Raw genomic sequence first — 20000 nt, forward strand, 5'->3', positions numbered from 1 at the left:
CAACAAGAAATCGGCGAACATGAACACGCTGTCAGGCTGAATGAATGAGGTGAAAGCAAAAGGCAATTTAGTAGACTTTTTGTGTTTTGTTTAGGATATCTCAGGAACGCCTTCAAGGATTTTCTGCTTCAAGTGGTACAAATGTCCGCTTGAACTCAAGGATGAACTGATTCGATTGTTGTGGTCAAAGGTCAAGGTCACTGTGACCTCACAAAACACATTTTTGGCCATAGCAAAAAAAAATTGTACGATAAGTCTGACAACATTTCACACAAATGTCTAATAGGATAAAGATGATGAAGTGTTGACATTTTATCTAAAAGGTCAAATGCCAACTTCACTGTGATGTCATGATGTTTCTGTCCATTATTCAACGGCATAACTCAAGAACAGAAGGGGAGACATTTGGTTGGGTAACTGAACTGGTGCACTAATCGAGAAACTGTGGTGATTGTATATCAGAGGTCAGCAACCTTTGGCAGCTTCACCAATGGCAACAAGTGTGCAAGAAATGTTTGGGGAAATGTTGTAGTGCTTTCTCATCCACATGCCAAATGACTCGTGCACAGCCATTGACAGGTGCACTGCCTGTTATTTACAGTAGTCTGACTGACTTTTTCATGCTCCATGAAGCCTTTTCTTTATGTTATGAAGCCACTAGATGGAGCTCTTGGTTCAAAGGAAAAAGGCTCAAGGACTGGTGATTGTGTGAGCTTTAAACTCTTTGTTGAACAGTGAGTGCCATCTAGTGGGCTCAGAAAATAAATACGTCATATAGCTTCATGAAGCTTTGTTTGGACATCTCTACCTTTTCCCATCCACATTTGTAAAGACCCGCCAAACTCTGCCTCTGATTGGCCAGTTCGTGTTGCCTTCTTCACAGAATGTGGAGGTAGGGGAAAAAGAATGCTGACAGAGCGGGCTCGGTAGACGTTGATATGGCACACCGGTTAACAAGAAAATGTAAAAATAGCACTTCATATCAAAAAGGTTGCCCATTCCTGGTATAGATCTTCTGTGGGCAGGTTTAGGGTGTGTGTGAAGTATCCACGTTTGCCAAAAATACACTTAAAGGTTGAATATGGAGAATGAGCAGAACACAGCCATCTAGTGTCTCAAGATCGAAGTCAACAAAAAATAATTCCAGCACTCAGGTTGCCAGGTTGGTCAGTAGCCTACAGGAGACCAGAGTCTGTTTGAGCCTGTTTAAACCCATCCCCTCCGGCAAATCACACCATAAAAACAAGTATTGCAGAGGAGTTTGACTGACAGTTACCGTTAGCGGTTACCGGTTACCGTTATCCGTTAAAGCTAAGTAAACATGAAAGTTAGCTTACAGATCAAGGAGAAAAGTAGCCATTTTAGCCTGTGTTTTACTGCCATTCCTCTCCTTTATCTCAGTCCATGGAGTGAATGCTCGGCCTATATTGACTCTGGTTTTTGCCCGTCTCCGCTCACTCAGCTGCTGGGACAAAAAGCAGCTGCAGGATTGGCAAACTACATTTCACCCAGTGCCAGCCTACAGTAGCTGCCCCGAACAGACAGACAACCCTGCTAACCCGCAATGCCCACCGCTATTGGCTGCTACCATGGAAACAGAACGTGACAGAAAGTCATTTTCAAACCCGTCATTAAAAATTTAAATATTTATTCAGACTTAATATATGTTTTTATGGAAAAGCAATACTTTAATTCTGTAGCCCTCAAAACGCCCCATGGGTGTATTTTTCTTTTTTTCTTTTTTAATATAGCTTTTAATAAAGATTCTACATATTCAACCTTTAATACCTTTTTATTTAATTCCTTCGAAGTCTTCACTACATATATTATACAAATCTGGACAGTTTAGATATAAACTGCAACTTGACTGGTTGGTGGAGGCATAGAACCAAGGTGGTAATTCTAGTTTATTTAAATTATTAACCCTCAGTGTAGTTTTTACTAAATATGTCTTTCAGGTTTTCAGGCAGATATGCCTACATTCGATTTCAATGCATTTTGGTTGCTCGAACCATTCCTCTGGTCTGTACTGGCCGTGGAGATAGATTACTACAGTGCATCACTTAGTACAGAAAGCTTTCCAAAGTTCAGCTGAAGCTAATATGAGACTTCAGCAGCCCAAATCAGGCCCGTATCTTCAAAAGTGATTGTCGTTTTAGTGCAAAAAATATCGCTTTACTTGCTGCAGCTCTAAATTGTCGTAATCTGGCTCCAGAAATTAATCTTTCCCGTGGTCACGCACACTACATCTTCACATTACATCATACTGACTGAAGCACCGATAGCTTGTGTTTATCAGACTGTGCCTTGTATTTTAACCTGACATCACTGTGCAACCTAATAACCACTAAAGGGCTATTAAGTTAATGTTGTCACGCACTAACTATCAGAGGTTATATCACTGTTTTACTTACAGGGAACTGGGCCAGTCTTTGTGTTTTGATTTACTAGATCAGTAATAATGAAAACAAGACTGCCCATGAATCTAGTGCTTGTTGCTGTGATTGGATTTGTTTCTACATTATTCCCTTCTATGATGCCAAGTGTAATGGCTGGTTTACGACCCATGTAATGCAGTAGTGTAGTATGTAACGTTTGCTTTGTTGATTTAGAAAGTATATTTTGAAGCATTTATGTCCTAAAAAAGAATCGTTTTACACACGGAAAAACAACAACAAAAACCGCCTTGATGGATGTTGTGACATGTTTGGTCTCATTTCCACATAAAGCAGTAATAGCCCCATTTGTTCTTTAATTTGAAAGTGATGTAAGCACCTCGCATGGACGGTCTTTTCAGGGAAGTCTCCTGGTATCTACAGTATGTTGAAATCCGATCTGTTTGGTGAGTCAGGCTGCCTGGCATGCTTGCCACTGAGCTGTGATAAATCCTCAGCGTGCAGGGAGGAGGGGAGGGGATACACTGCTGCTCCTGCTGACACATTGTAAATCAACCTCCGGGGTCACTTGGCCATCTCCTTCATTGTCTGCATGTGACACAGAGATGGACAGAGGCCATCCACCGCTGAACCTTGGCACCTCTTCTGCTTCTTATGGGAAGCCATTCAGCCTGAATCCGTGGCTGCACTTAAAAACTGTATTTAAAATTTTTCTTTCACTCATAGAATTTCCTCCAGTGATGTTTAAAGGTGCTCTACTCAAAATACTGGATAAAAAGTAGGCTGGGATTGCCTCCACACAGCTCTCACCCCAATACATGAAATAAGAATGTTTTTTTCACATCAACATGCATGCGCAGCCGGACCGTCTGTCTCTACAAACAACAGAGAAGCTCAGATGACTTCATTCTCTGGTCAGGACGATGTTACTCCACTATATCTATACATAGAATATACCTGTAGTTCCCTTTTCAGGATTGTAAACACACTTTTTTTCTGCAATAATCCAGTCTGGACCAAAATGTTGGACCAACTAGCAGGCTGATATCGACACTGCTAGAGTAGTTAAAAAAAGTATTTTAACACTGTTTCATAGTTGAAACTCTTTTTTGTTTATTGCCAACAGTGTGCTCTCTATGTAGTAAGCACTTTGGTAAATTAGAATGGAATATATATATATATTTTCATATAGGTGAGCTCCTCCTCCTCCTGAATGAGTGTTCAGAGGACTCTCATTTCACTCAAGAAGCCTCAGGTAATTACGCCATTTGTCACGTCACTGTCCTCTTCGGAAGGGCACTGAATATACTTGATTATAGAGCTCTTTCCTTGTTGAACTGGTTGGCCTCGGACGCATAATGCATGTAGTCTGTAGTGTTTCTTTGCCTTGCCGTGGGGAAATTATTTTTCAGATGGCTACAGATGGCTCTTCACTGCGCAATGACAAGAAATGAATGAATGAACAAAATTGCTCCAATTATTAGTTCCAAGACTCAGGGCTAAACCAGTTTTCCTCAAAGTGTAATTATATGAGGTTACTTTTGTCATTCTCATGAGGGTTTTCTGGTAGTTTGGTCCATCATCCCACACACACACATCAACCTCCAGGGACTCAACAGGAACAGAAGCACAGTTATTGATTCTATTAGTCAATAAGGGCTAGTTTCCTCCCCGACTATTATACTAATGCACTTAGGGTGAATGTCCTGGCTAGCCTTGCAGGCCAGGTTATAGAGTGCAACAGAGCTCCTAAATTATTCACAAGGCCCCTTCACCAGCTTCGGGCCTCCATTAGAGACAGCAGGGGAAAGAGGGGAGAGGGGGGTGACGATGATGTCACCCGGCCCCATGGAGCCAGACAGGACACCTGGGACTAAATGATGGAGTCAGCTGTGGAGGACCACAGCTCCACCGGAAGAGTCTGTCTGAGGACACTAGTGCTCTGCCTCTGCAGGTCACTTCAACAATAGGCCTTGGTGGTCAAGAGGGAGCACTGTGAATGCTGTTTGTGTGTGTGTGAAGCTTATGTAACCACTGTTCATATGACTGATGAATGCTCAGGGAGAATAGCAGTCGCTGAAAACTGAAAAATGGAGGCATTTGACAAGAAAGAGTGGCCCTGCTTCAAAACTACAGCTGTAAAAGAACAGATAGGTGAATAACAGGAAAACAAACAGAAGGTGCACAGCTTCAGCTTCAACGTGCCTTGTTGTAAACCCCCTTTCACGCATGCACTACAAATCTGAAACTATCTAAACATTACCCGGTGGAGCTGTATCTGACAACGCAAATGCCCAAATCAGTTGGATCAGACTTCACCCTTCCAGCTTCCTAGTAACTTAACCATGTAATCGCCAAGTGCACCCATGTTTAAATAGAGCAGTGCATTGTGTGGAGAATTCACAGTGAGCGAGTCAGTGTGTTGATGACTTTTCTATCATGTGGCTTGACCGGAAGAAAACAAACATCAAAGAGTAAAGCAGAAGATTCGTTCACACGGCAACAAAAATATATAACTGAAGAGACAACGGGACTCTGGAACTTCTATCGGGAACGACAAGAGATTCTGTTGTTTATAACCACAGTGTAATTTCCATCATGCCCTGCCTCCTGCACCCTCTACCCAGGCGCATACCCCCCCCCCCCCCCCCCCCCTCGCCTAAACCAAACAGAGTATTTCCAGTAAGTGAGAACCCATCTGACACAGACACTCTCCTGTTGTGTGCTACATGTGTAAAAGGGGAAACTTTGGACAATATCTGTCCTTTTACATGACGCTGAGAACATCCTGAGAACATTAGGTCCCATTGATCCTTATAACTGATTACTAGAACCCCCGTACGGAAGTGTTCGACCTCCCCATGACCACTAAAACCTCCTAAAGGACAACTACAACTATGCATTTCCCAGAATGTTGAACTATTCATTTGAAGTCTAACATCAGGAAGCAAATGTTTCCCTCCAAAGTGAATACCACAGATTACATAGCCAAGTGCATATGATTGGCAGCCTTGCTCTGCAGGATGGATAATACAGGATGGGTATATGCCATATTCCTGCATATACTGTATGCCACACCTCACCTAATAACTCAGTCTAATTGTATGTTAGAAAACATTTGATAAACTTCTGGAAAAGATTGAAAAGCACAAATGTTCTGATGGGCAGACCACTGTCAAAGATTACACACCATCCTCCCCACAACTGGTAGTTTTCATCAGTCTGATACTGACTGGCTGCCAGGAGAGACTATGGAAAAACAGACCGAAGAGATCCACAGTGAAATGCAATGTGTCACTCCGGCTGACAGGCTTTGGAGTGTCAACACCACTGTGTGAGATGTGAGAGAGGGTGGTGAAGAAGAAGAAGAAGAAGAAGAAGAAGAATTACTTTATTAATCCCGTAAGGGGAAATTCAATTTTTTCACTCTGTTATTATATTATTCATGTTACACACACACAGGCCTGAAATACACACACATGCACAAACAGGACCTATTTACATGCAATTAATGGAGAGATGTCAGAGCGAGGGGGTTGCCAATGGATCGGCGCCCGAGCAGTTGGGGGTTCAGTGCTTTGCTCAACAGACCCTTTGCATTGCCCAGGAGATAAAGTGGCACCTTTTCAGCCACCCGTCCACACTCTATTCATGGTCCACACAGGGACTCAAAGCGGCGACCCTCCGGTTCCCAGCCGAGTCACCTATGGACTGAGCTACTAACGCCCCAGAAGTGGAGGAAAGAAGAAAGTTGTCGTACGCAAACAGCACATACAACCAATATCTGATTTCTCCTGAAAGACCACTGCATATTGTCCTGTTCTGATGACTTGTATCGATGAGTTGCTTTGTAACAACCTCCATAAATACCGCAAATTCCCACTGTACTCCCACTCATTACATTTTGAACCCAGGGAACCCGTGTCAGAGGCTATAAAAATTAAACAAAACAGAAAAGCAATTTAACTTGGACAATCACATCAAAATACAGACTACGCTCTGCTGCCGATCAAAACTTAAAAACACATGAAATAAGCGATGCGTAGTGTGAGGTATTTCACTCTGCAGCTGGTCTGCTTCTGCCTCATTTCTGGGAAGCTCAGCTCATAGAATGCACAGCAAAAACACTAAAACAGTGGAAAATCAACATAGTCAGCAACAAAGTCGAGAGAGAAGAAAGTAATTCAGTTTCCAAGACTCGTCCTTCTTTCTCTCCTTCTCTCTCTCTCTCTCTCTCTCTCTCTCTCTCTCTCTCTCTCTCTCTCCCTCTCTCTGTCTCCCTGTCACTCCATATGTTTCTCACCCTCTGGGGAAAGGGCTTCATGAAGCCTGGAAATGTCACAGGAACAAGCTGGTGTGTCACTGCTCTAATATCTGGGATATTAAAGCAGTGGCATCACTTGGCCGGATATTATGTAATTAGCCCCGAATATAATTGTTTTGTAAAAAAAAAAAATGTAACTTCTCATTCAACTTGAATGAAACTTTAGATGTCTGGAGATAAGCAGCGCAGCGGTCAGGTTACTTAATGCTATAATAAACTCACATATTTCTTTTATTTAGGTAAAGCATTATAAAAAAGTTTGCGTACGTAATAAAGCATACAAAAAAACTTGCCACTCTCATTTAACATTTACCGATGGGCTAACCCCGGATGTTTCCGAAACCTGGAAACGCCCCTGTATTTAAGTAAGGATGGATGATGGATGGAGTACTGGGTAAACAGCGTCAGTGTCCAGGGGCCTCTGACTATGGTGGACAGAGGGCTGTGAGTGAAGGAGCATCACAACTTTAAAATGTGTCTTACTGTCGCGCTTGATACTGGCTCCGTCCACACAAATATATTTGAAAATGGATATTTCCTTCTACATTTACTCTTGTCCACAAACAAATGGAGTTTTGGTCACAAAAACTGACATTTTTGCAAAAGCCATCTAAAGTGCACATTCTTCTGCTGGCCCATTTGGAATCACTGTGTGAGCCACTGTGACCCTGCCAATCAGCATCCCGTGAGGAGCTACTGGCAGCTACGGGTGTGGTTTAGGTGTGAGTGCTGGGCCACTGTTCCCAACAACAATGGCGGTTCCTAAAGAGGTCAGTGTATGCTGCAGTAGCATCCGTTATATCAGAACTGGAGAATACTTCTCCATTGAAAGAAGAGCAAAAAAATGGCAGTGAAGGCTTTTAACAATTGAAAATATGTTTTCTCTCTTCGGGAACGACCTCGGCAAGACTTTGATAAACAGATGGTTCATCCTGCAAAGTATGTTTTAAAACTGTCTGCCCTTTTCCAATCAGTTTTCAGTGACGGCTTTACAGATGCTTTTGTATCATCAGATTAGGGGAAAATATCGTTTTTAAAAAAATATCTGTACACGCGCGGAGGCCTCAGAATGGTCCATGAATCCTCCTCTTGGCCACATGTCAAAGTGTTCTTGAGTCTGTTACTGAACATGATGTGAAGATCATGAATTACTTTGCCGATTTTAATATTTTAACGGTGACTGTGTAGTTCTTATGCGATTACATCAGAAAGTGAACGTGTCACTGTTCACATAGGTCATTATTGAATTTCCCCATTGAGGGATTAAAAAAGCATTTCTTACATTGTGACGTTCTGCACTGATTCTTCCTGCCTTCAGTTCAGTAGTACGTCTGGTCTGTTGCTCATCATCCCTGTAACAGACGTCTAATGAGGAGTCAAAGTGTAAATCTGGCGTATTTGCATTCCATGGTCTTTTTCGGCATGATTATACATCAAATAAGCCATTGAGGCAGTTTTTTTTTATCGCGCTGCCTTCGGTCTTTGGTGATTAACAGTTCTTCAGGCTCGGACATGTTGAGCTGTTACACTGATTATTTAAACTGACTGAGATGAATTCAATTAGCACTGGACATCGGAGAGCCCTTTGGCAACATATGCCATATAACGGCTTGACCGAACTATCAGGCAGATCTTATTAGGGTACATAGAATTGAGATGGGTCTAATTAGATTTCAGTATCAGGTTTCATTCACATAGAGCCAGTCATTATCACTGCACTTAATGCAATAAATCTAGTGATTAAGTATGATGTTTATGGCTTGAGACAGATGGTAGAGCAGATGTGCACCTTAAAATCAAGTGGACACCATCTGATGTGTCCATTCTCTAAATTTAGTTCTGTAAATAAAGTATAACTCACTGTTTGTATCTCTATATCTGTATATATGTAAACCGTTGTATAGATATATTTTCATATTTGATCATGTCTTTTGTAGAAAAAAAATAAGCCAAGATAAATGGACTTACAGTATATAGTACATAGTACGTAGTATAGTATATAGTATAGTATAGTATAGTATATATTATAGACTAATAGTACTAATATGTGCATTATTAAATGGTTTAAAATCTTATCTAAAATACATCTTAAGGATAAGGATGCTATAATCTTTTTTGTAATCTAGCAAACATGTATGCTGTATGCATGTGTGTGAGGTTGTGTGTGTACATGCATGTGCTGTGTATGTTATTTAAATGGGAATGTGTACAATTGTGTCTGTTTAGAGGCCTAGAACCACAGTGATTGAAGACCTGCAGTATATGATCTACAAATCACTTCCTGTTGGCCCCAAGTGTTTCTGCTGCACAACAGTCCTCAGGCTAATAGCTTACTCCCTCTCAGTCTGGAGTCTCTGTGGTCTGACCGACCCCCTGTCCTCTGTGCTCTCACCCTCCATGGAGGGAGGAAGTGTACATCCTCCTCAGGGATCAATAAAGTGCAGCAGAGGAAGACGCTACGATGACCGTGGTTTTCCACTGCGACCTGCTGCATTTGTCAAGGAGTAACGAAGTTTGGGCTGAGATTTATTCTTAGTTAGGCCCCAGTTGCCTCATCACACAAAATCTTTAAGCTTGATGGCGTACTTTAGTATTTTCAGAAATCTGAGGAAATTCTTCAGGAAAAAAGACTAATAAGAAAGTACATTTGCCTTTTAAAATAAACCCTAATTAGTAAGCTGTCAATTTCAGACACATACAGGAAGTGTCCAGTTTTAAAAGACACAATTAGTGGAGTACAAGTATACATTTGTGTGGCTGTACAGATGCTGGTGCACCAAGCAGCGCCTGTTCTAAAACAGGATGTAACCCCGTTTCTACAAGATGTGTAACCATGCAATTGTTGCCAGGATGAAAACATGACTGCGCTTCACACTTGGAATGATAAAAAAAAAAAAAATCCATTTACATAGTTTGCTACTGCCAAAATGAAGTTAACCTTAACTGTCATATGAACAGTAATAACTAGAGTATTGAGTATTGAGTATTAACGTTTGCAAGACTGATTGTTTCGTCATTTTTTCCGCAGAAAAGTCTCAAATAGATGGCGGGACAAACAGCCATGGTGACGCTACAAGCCAGCTTACTTACTTACTGACAACGATAACCAGCAGTCAGCCTCACCAGACTTTAGCTAGAGCTTTAGGCGTACCTAAGCATTCGCATTCTCTACCCCCTTAATTGCTGTTAGATGATCGTGAATTAATGATGAATGAATAGGTCAAATGGGTTGCAACACTAGGTTAGAGAGTGTTGTTTTAACGACAAAAAGTGTAACATTTTGTTCAAGCTTACCAGAATCGGAATTCCTTCCCCCCGATTTTTATCCGCACACTGTAAAAGTTCATTTCTGTGTGTGAGTTCTAAAGACCCCATTCAATTTCCATGGTTACCTTGTGCTGGACTGGTTTATGCAACCAAAATATTCAAGCTACAACCAACCAATAAATCCTTGAAACGGCTTCTCTCTCCATAACTGCACACATGACGACGCTTCATGGTTTACTGTCCCATCCCAAAATTCAAAGGGAAAAGAGGGAAGGAAGGACTGGAGCACACTGATTCATTTTCAGCCTTTAATGGTGCAAACATACATTCCATAAACCTTTTTTAAAGAAGTAATTATAGCATGTCAGACCATCTTTTATTCCTGCATCCTTGTTGTGGAAACTCACTTCATGCGATCGAAAAAAATATTAATGCTATTGGAACAGTTCCTGGCAAATCATGTGCCAGTAGTAAGCTAGACCAAATATCTCAGGGCATAAATAGAAAAAAAAAAAAAAGTATAGTTGCAGTTTGGTAAAACAATGCACATATTTTATCTCAACAGCCCAGACAGGATAATCACTTCACCAAAAATGGGTTCCAGATGTTCTTTTTTTCCTCAAAGGTACCCCATTGAGGGTGAAAGCCATTTGTTGTAAACTGTGCAAATCGAGCACTGTTGAACAAACAGAAATGTGCAGGCACCACACACAGATGACTCCTTTCCTGCTATAATCAGCGTCCATGTGTTCACTGCCTCTCACTGCGTCAGCTGTTTCAGCCATCTCAGACAAATGGAAGGCCATTGCTGCCAGAGCTTGAGTAGTCTCTCTGTCCAAAGCTTTAGCGTGTTCAACCAAAACCCTCCCGGCTGTCCTCTGTAATGGGGAAATACCAATAACTCTGCTTTGTGCTCCGGGAGCAGCAATATGTTTCATGTTATTTTGTTCTCATTTATCAATCACTCTTATATAAGCTGGAAATATGTGAAATGATCAAAGCAAATACACTAGCCACCAGCCTCCACTTTGGAGGACATTTGTATGACTTTGTCTGTGGATATGGGCCTTTCATTCTTCATATCTTCGCATATTTTCTCTTCTTATTTTTCCTATAGCTTTCTGTAGCTCCCAAAAGTTCCAAAACATGTTTTTATTTTGTGAGGACAAGATATAAATGTATTAGTTTGTGCGCACAAGATTAAAAAAAAATCTAGACATCAAGGGCTCTTTAACTTTCAAAAGAATACATGATCAAACAATAAAATATACTTAAAGTACAGAGGCACTCATTTTTTTTCAAACAATGATGAAGATACAGAAAAATAGAATGCATGGCAAAAATAACATAGTGTCAATATACTTCTCAAAATTTCACAAATCATGTTTCAGGGAAGCTCATGTCTTATTAAGAGGGGCCAAGGTCCCCCTGCTGTAACCTACCCACCTCACCAACTACCACTGGATAGCTAGATGTGAAATTATGCATTTTTTGTTTTAGCTCTGTAATTTTAGTTGTAATGCATTAATGACACATACACCTATGGATTATTGTTAACCCATTGATGTTGTTTATCGTGCCCTGTACTTTGTGTTACACCATGTATGAAAATGGACGCTACTCTGACAGTATGTCTCTGCTGCCCCTATTTCTAATTTTCTGTGTATTTGTTGTCCTCCAAAACTGCTGTAATCTTAATTCTTTCTTCTAACTCACCACTCAATCAACATCACATTCATCAAATCCCCATTCACTGAGCCACTGAGTCAGCTGTCCAGAGGCTTCTTAAGAGTCTTATCGTCCTAAATGGAATGGTTCCAGAGGAAAGGGGACTAGTGCGTGGCATAAAGCAGACAGCCAAGAGGTTGTTTCCACCCTTTTAAGTCCAAGGCAGTTTCAATGGATAGCAAACCTTTCTCCTGCTGTTCCTCAGCTAATAATAGTGCTATTCTTGTGGACGAAACGACAGGCAAGGCAAGCACACTTCACAATGCATCCCAGTAGAGGATACAAGGTATCTTTTAATCCCTGATTTACTGTAGCAATATAGGGCCAATTGTTTATTATTAAGTGTGATACAAAAATGTAATGGAAAATCACTGATTTATGACTATGACTATTTATCAACGTATTCTTATCATACCTCACGAAAAGTTATGCACAAAAATTTGTATGGAACCTCACGGTGACGGTTAGGGTTAGGCATCAAAATGACTTGGGTAGGTTTAGAACAAAGATTGGGGTTTGGCTTAGTACTCAATAACGGTCCCCCAGGTAAAAGTGCTGTGTTTGAGGACCCCTCCACCACCCTGGCCGCCATCCCTACGTGGAGTTTATCCGCCTTAAACTACATCCCCTGAATTCCTGCTTTGCTCCATATGTAATTTCTACTGTAACAAATACATGAGATACACATAAACTACAGTGCATAACTTTTGGTAGTTACATTTTCGAACAGTGGATGAGGACAGCCTGAATATTTTGAGGTTTAATGTCAGTCATTATCAGTTTCACTGTAGTTTTTTTGTATGGAGTGCAATAAGCTAAGACTGGTGTATGAATGTGGAGATTGGCAGCTAATGGAACATTTTAGCTAACAGGCTAATATGACGCTGACAGCTCACCTGCTTGCATATTTTCTCGTATCTTTGTGGTAAGTTACAACAACACTGCATTCACAAGCAATGATATAGAAAAAAATCCTCAAAAATCAAATGTAAAAAATGTAATTCTGTGTCTACAGATTCAGGAGCAATATTGTAGCAGTAGTAGCCTATAGCACTTGAATCATAGACTGTATAAAAAAATGGACGTAGCATCTACATCAAGGTCTGTTCTCTCAAGTTGACCCAATCGTACTCGCCATTTTGTCAGCCATTGACTCCCCCTCGTTTCCTCTCACCAAAAAAGGGCACTGATGTGACATTGGTGGGAGGAAAATACGTCCATCTGGCTGACGTGTATTGGATTAGCCACATTAGCACCACCCAGGAGCTAGGCTAACAGCAAACGCTACTAGATAAACGAGAGTGAGTGAGAGTTTTTTCTGGGACGAGGAAACAGGAGTCATTTTTTAATTTTGTAATGGGAACGGGTGGCAGCGGGATTTTTTAGAGGGTAGAGACTGACACAGGAGGTCAGTCTCCTGTGTCAGTCAAGCAAGTGCAAGCAGCCAGCATTTATGATATATATTAATATATATTATATATTAATATTTAACAAAGTACCATGCCCATAGCCTGTAAAACACCGACCCTCATGGCCCAAATACGGCCTGAATCCTCCCGCTGCTACAGATTAGCATCTAGTGTATGTGCCATCGATAGTAGGCTATATAAGTAATGGTGCAAGTGCGGCTACCTAATTAGCATAACTGAGCTAACACGTTGTGTTCCTAAACCATCTGTCAGTTACGTTGATCGAAGAGCAAATCATCTTGTAACTTATGGAAACACCACCATACGAATGACCACAGTCCAGATTGGTTTAATTAAGCTGTGAAAACAGCCTGTTTACAATTTAACATTATGAAACCTGCCCCTAGTGGCCACTGGACGAACAGCAATTTTTGGCACTTCCTTATTGCAATATTCCAAAATTTTCTAACTACAAGGTAAGTTATTATCTTTATGTTTCTGTTACTGCAGCATATTCACCCACATATAAAATGATGTAGTCCTCCTTTTCTATTGGTTGAGAAAGAGGACCTTACTTGGAACAGACAGAAAACACACTGAAATCATAAATCCAATTCACAGCAATGATTACATTTTTTAACAGCCATTATTATATTTTATTACAGAGCAGTAGGCCTATAGCAAGAATGTTCTTGAGGGCTGCTGTTTTATTGGTCTTAGAATGATTAAAATGTGGTAATTTGGCAACAGTGAATTATGCCATACTATAATATAGAAAACTCTTGAGAAACATCTCTGGGAAGTATTCGAGATTCATCAGAATGATTACATTCATGGCTAAGTTAAATCAAAAACCACATAACCAACAACAGATAAAAGAAGTTGCGCAGTCTCTGGTTTAACCATTTCCAAATGTTGCTCCCACAGTTATCGGCAAAACAAAACACCTTCCCATAAAATGTTTATCTAAATTGCGTACTATTATGGGGTAAGTATTTCCCAAAAGGCCCCCCTTGTAATTTGTCATAATTTTAAAGGGAAAAGCTTTTGTATCTAATTCCAAGGACTTCAAGCATCATGGCAAAGAGTTCATAAAGCATGGATGTCAAACAAACACACGCACACTGCGGTAGGTGTTTCTGTCTATTGGAAAATGTTTTTGTGGCATAATTGTGCTTATGCTACACCAGTAACATTTTCCTGGCAGTATGACTCATTAATTACCCTTTCAGATTCATCAGTATTTGTCCACAATAAAAACAAGACTAAGAATCTACAGCCACATGAGCATCTCTGTGAGACGGTAAAACTCAAACTAAAGTTCAAAGTTTGTTTCAGTCAGCAGTTGTGTTGAGGAAAAAATGGTGACTGTTTGATGGTGACAGTGTTAGCAGCTAGTATTAGTACTTTGTGCTCGCATGCTAACAAAATAATTGAAATGTGCTAGAAGAAAACTCAGGGGGATTTTACTCAAAGTCAGTATGGACTCATCCTCTAGGACCATGAAGTTCTGTCCAGAATTATATGACAATCCACAGAACAATAATGGTGAGAGACGTTCTTTTTACCATTATACATTATACTTGTTTATTTATCGTTTTAATAAAAAAGTTTTCTAATATTAAATGTAAGCGGGGGCAACTTTATTTACAAACCATTGAATTAAGAGGGTAAATTTAAAGTAGTAAATTCTTAGAGGGTATCACGTTTACTATGCAGATCACTGACATTTTCTGGCAATATGAGTAATTTAGCTCTGCTTTTTGCAGATAAAGCTAGTTACCCCTTCCCCCTTAAAAGAGAAAAGAAAGAGAGAAAGCAAAAAAGACCAATTAGCTATTTTTGGAACATCTCAAGGCCATAGGATCCAGCTCAAACAGCGGTAACTATCACTACAACCAACCAGCATTGCCATTCTTCAAGCCTCCTCCTCGTCCCTGTGTCCCCAAGGCGAATAAACATTCTGTTCTTCTCTGTTAGGGAAAACCATTATGATTTGTCATTGAGTTGCCTATTCATTACAATGAAAGGATTTACTTTGCAAAAACTGTTCTCATGTTGTCAAACAGGGCATTAAGTAGTCTTATAGTTGACAAAGTACCACAGTTTCCAAACCATTGCTTACAAGTTGTTTTGTTAGAGTAGCCATTGCATTTTTTCTTCAACATAATTATTTTTCCAACCAGAAGTTTGTTTCCAAATACCAAAAAGGTGCAAACACTCCCATAAACACATCCTCTGTTGTGCTTATTCACTGCTTTCACTCTGTATTTTGTGAGGAATGTTTTGCAGTTGTTGACTGAGTCACTTCGACAGACCCCCAACAATAAAGTACCATGAACCTTTTCTTTAAAGCTTTTAACTACTGATTCCTGGCAGGGAAGGTGCTGCAAGTGCTCACAAGTCACAACTGGACCTCGCATACATGCACAACGGCACGCTTTGAATTAAAGGACCAGTGTGTAGTATTTAAGTTGCATCCACCGGCAAGGTTGCAGATTGCAACCAACTGAATACGCCTTCCTTCACTCCTCTCTTTCCAAGAGTAAACTCAACAAACGCTCTCTCTGGAACCAATTTTTGGTGTGTGCGTTCTGGGCTACTTTAAGCTAAGCTAATGAAAACACAACAATCCTTAGTTTCATGTGATTATACACTAATTGAAACATAATTATGATGACATAATTCCGTACTTGGCATATATACCTCTTAAATCTCACACATGAATACACCAATAATGATATGTCGGATTAGGTCGGTAAACAATTTTCTTGGTAGCAGTAAAAAATGCAACAGTTTCTCAAACCCTTATTGCTAAATAAATTGCACAGAAAGAAATCTGTGTTTGAATCTGTGGATCTTCATTGTTATCTGCACTTGGCAAGGCAGAAGGCACAGTGCCTATAATGAGCCAAACCATCTGTAATTGATGTTTATCGGACAACAGGAAGCTTCATTCCTGTCCTGATTGATTGAAAGGCAATTTTCTATTAAATCTTCCCTCTGCTAGCTGAGGGTCAGACAACATCTGCAAAGCTGAGGAAATCATTTAGCCTGATGCTCTGATGAGCTCTTGTACAGTTGTAAATGCTCTCTCAAGAGCCTGCCTCTGTTCTCCAAGAGGCCCCAGCAGCACACGTAAGACAGCAGTCATTTACCAGTATCCAGGATCTGATGTAATAAACTATTATATGTGAAAATCTGTCTGTAATTTTAGGGGAGGCTGCTGAAAGTCAGTAAGTCATAGGGGTCATAAAGGTGACTCCTCCCATCACAGATGTTTTTGTTGAACCATACCTCCACCAGGCTACAGGATACACACACTTGTTACTGCAACTATTCCAGCTGTTAGTGTAAGTAACATTTTTAAACAATTTTGTATTAGAGAAATTTTTAATGAACCCTGCTTTTGTGTATTTAAAATGGCTTTCCTCTAGTGTCTAGTTTTAGAGTCTTAAAGAAGTAGCTCTGCATTTCGGGAGTTAGGTGAGAAGATCGATACCACCATCATGTCTGTGCATTAAGTATGGAGCTGAAGTCTAGAGGGGATTAGCCCATCTTAGCATAAAGATTCGTGGCAGAGAGAAACAACTAGCTGGGTCTCTCCAAAGTTCAACAGTAAACCTACAGCACCGCGAAAGTCCACAAATTACACATTGTATCGTCTTTGATCCATACCTTATTTTGCTTTCAATAGCCTGACCCCCAAAACCCCTCAAATGGCCAAACGCGTAGTTGTGATGTTAGCAGTAACGTTATAGCTGCAAACACTGCCATGTTTGTTGGTGAATAAATGCTACAACTCCTTAAGACCCACGTCAAGCTCCCATGTCTTGCTACCCCTCTGATTGAAGTGAAGAGAATTTGCCCTGAGGCTAGCAACAACTTTGGCACAGGCTCACTTTAGGTGGACTAACCTTTAAGGTGGACCAGTTATTCTCATTTCACCATCAAGTGGAAACACACCATTAGTGACAAGCCCCTCCTTTTACCTCCGACTGCTAGCTAGCGAAGCTGTTAGCAGAGTGTTTATACAAATAAACAAAATATGCTTTTACCTGCTATAACTATTTCTTGATTTTCTATCCTGTCCCTTTTCTATTCTTCCATTTCTATGCCATCACCTATGATGACCTCTAAAAGTAGAACTGTAACCCTTGACATCTCAGTTTTAGGAGTTAAGACGTGATACAGTTATTAAACGTACAAGACATAAGGCAGAATTCAGTTTTATTCTCAGACCTGCAATAATTTAAATATAGATACATGGATATTTGTAATATGTTACAACTCTGTGAAGCAGAAAAGGATGTGGTGCTCCTCCTCTTTCTGGCACCTTCGAGCAGAGCAAACTGTCCTAGACTTCCCAGCATGGGCGGTACACCCGTCCCACCATACACCTCATTGTGTCCCTCCTCAGGATGGGGATGTTCAGGTCTTGGCCGGCGTCTTTGTGCTCGATGACCTGGCTGTTGTCGTCAGCTCTCCGCTTGTAGAGGGATAGTCCACTGTGCAGCATCCGCAGGTCCCTCCACAGGCTTGGATCGGCGATGACGACAATCCTCTGCCCTCTGGTTTTGCCCGCAATGGCCATATCTGCGTCTCCGAGGTCGTTTTCTGTTACCTCATCCTTCAGCATCGAGGCGAAAGTATCGCGCTCCAAGGAGCTGTCGTCAGCCTTGGTCATGGGTAATGCCACTGACACTGTATAGCACTCGAATAAGAGAATTGCAGCAAAGATGACCGACATGAGTGACTGTCTCATGGTGAAGATGTTCCAGGAGGTTCAACGCGTTGGTTTCGTGGAGGAGTTTCTTTCCAGTTCTTTGCTCCGTGCTCTGATCCAGACATCATATCATCCTCTTTTATATCATTTCAGACACTCTGGATTGGCCACGTTGAATCGTTTTCCATCGTAGCTTCTCCTGTTGCGTTCGGGAAATTAGTTAAAAGCCTTAAGAGGCAGTTGGACACAACACTTGCAGTGTTCAAGAGTGTTGTTTTGGTGGAAAGTTAATTAAAATCATCTCCAAAGTGGTGACTGTTATTAGTCTCCTAACGATGAAACAGTGGGAATTCTTTGAGCACCTAACTCTGAAAAACATTGATCCAAAATGACTGCCCTTTAAAACAACAAGGAGGGATTACTCACCCGTGAAGCTCTTTGTGGTGCCAGACACTCTGTGATAAAAGGTGGCATTGTTGCAACAGTGTTCAATATGGGATTTGACATTGGATTAGTGCAAACTATCCGAACAAATAATTCCTGTGTTTGTGTGTTCGTGGCAACAGCTCCTTGATGACGTGTCAAAGAGAAAGTGAAGAAATGTTTCTTTGAGGAGAATATACAATAGATCTGCTCCCAAAGCCTGAGGGTTGAAGTTAATTTGATCTCTTGCTGGATCGCAGCATAATTACAATCCTTCCTAATTATGGTTGCCAGATGGGTGCAACAGGAGCGTTGCACACCTGAGCTTGCATAAGATCCATATGAAATGAGTTATTGTATTTGATTCAGATCAAAGGTGTTGACAAGTTAACATTTTTATTTTTGTCTTGGGTAACTTCATGTCATCAGCTGTTCCAGAAAACTTTGAAAAGATGTTCTACAACTAAGATCGTCAGAGCAGGGAGTGTGAATAACAAGCTTATGAGCACTAAAAACGTATTTCACTTAACATTATTAAACAGTATTTTGACAGAAAAGATTTGAGATTTTACTGACATGATGTTCAGCACATTATAAAACTTCGATGGCTAGACGTATAATTTGATGTCATTAAATTGTTAAGGTTATTTTAGTCTTGGTAATGTGCAGCTGGGCAGTTCACATGGGAAATGCCGTGGACCATTTCTTATTGAAAACCATGTCTGTGGTTTCTAAAAAGCCTGGCATTTGAGAATTATCTACACCCTGTTTTTATTACCGTCTGAAAGGCCTTGTGTGGTTTTCAGGAGACAGACGGTTTTGTTTAAATCTTATCTTTAATTCCTAGATGTCAGTTGGTCGTATATCGTTGATGGGACGGGTGGAGCCCTTCCTATGCAGTAGGTGTTAATGGTGCAAAAGAGCTTGTAGCTGTTTTTGGATGAAAACCACATGTAAAACAGAGGTGTTTTAGGAATGAAGAAAATAATATTTCCATCCCTTAACATAATATTTTTTTGCCAACACGTCAAATCCATGTGGTAAATGTGCCAGTGACCGGACTAATAATAAAACTATCATATAATCTCTCAGCTAAAACTTTTCAGAATACTTTATTCCCTTCCACATAAACTGCATACAGTTATTCCATTTACAGTGTATAGAAAGTGTAAGGTCAGAAAGATGCTGGATTAGGGTTGGGCAAGACAAATAAATTATCGAGTTATGGTTAAGTTTAGGCCAACACATAAATACAGTGGGATGGGAAAGCTTCTAAAGAGTACAGAAAAATCAACATAAATAAGCCATCGAGACAGTTTTTTTCGTTTATAAACTATTAATGGAGAAATCCTGGCAAGTCGCTAACAGCCGGACGTGGCTAACACTCATTAGCTCAGGGCAGTACGGTGAAGGCATTAAAATGTCTTTTTTTAAACACTAATCCTGCTCAAAATAACACCAAACCTCTGCAGTAGCATTATAAAAGTCTTTACACATAAAACAAAGCACCAACAACATAGTTAGTGAACCCAGAGTTTATTAAAAGAGTGTTTTGAAAGACTTACCTACTGGCCCCGGTACCAGCTCCTCTCATAGTAAAGTCCCTTCAAGTACTATCAAATGCAATCCAAAAGGTAGGAGCACATTAATTAAAGCCACTTATGAGCATATGTGTAGAGGAAACTGTCTGTGACTGTTAAATGAAACCAACAATGGCTGCTGGTAGG

At 40.6% G+C, this 20000-nt stretch overlaps 1 protein-coding gene across 1 annotated transcript; it reads right to left on the bottom strand.

Annotated features, from left to right (window-relative positions):
• Window positions 1–17481: 17481 nt before the first annotated feature.
• On the bottom strand, window positions 17482–17889 carry pmchl (pro-melanin-concentrating hormone, like; the record flags this gene model as incomplete). Its single annotated transcript, XM_083930001.1, has 1 exon — window positions 17482–17889. One exon carries the CDS (start codon window positions 17887–17889, stop codon window positions 17482–17484), a length of 408 nt encoding a protein of 135 aa, XP_083786127.1.
• Between the last annotated feature and the right edge of the window lie 2111 nt (window positions 17890–20000).

This window comes from Echiichthys vipera (genome assembly GCF_963691815.1).
Source record: "Echiichthys vipera genome assembly, chromosome: 16".
Classification (NCBI taxonomy): Eukaryota; Metazoa; Chordata; class Actinopteri; order Perciformes; family Trachinidae; genus Echiichthys; species Echiichthys vipera.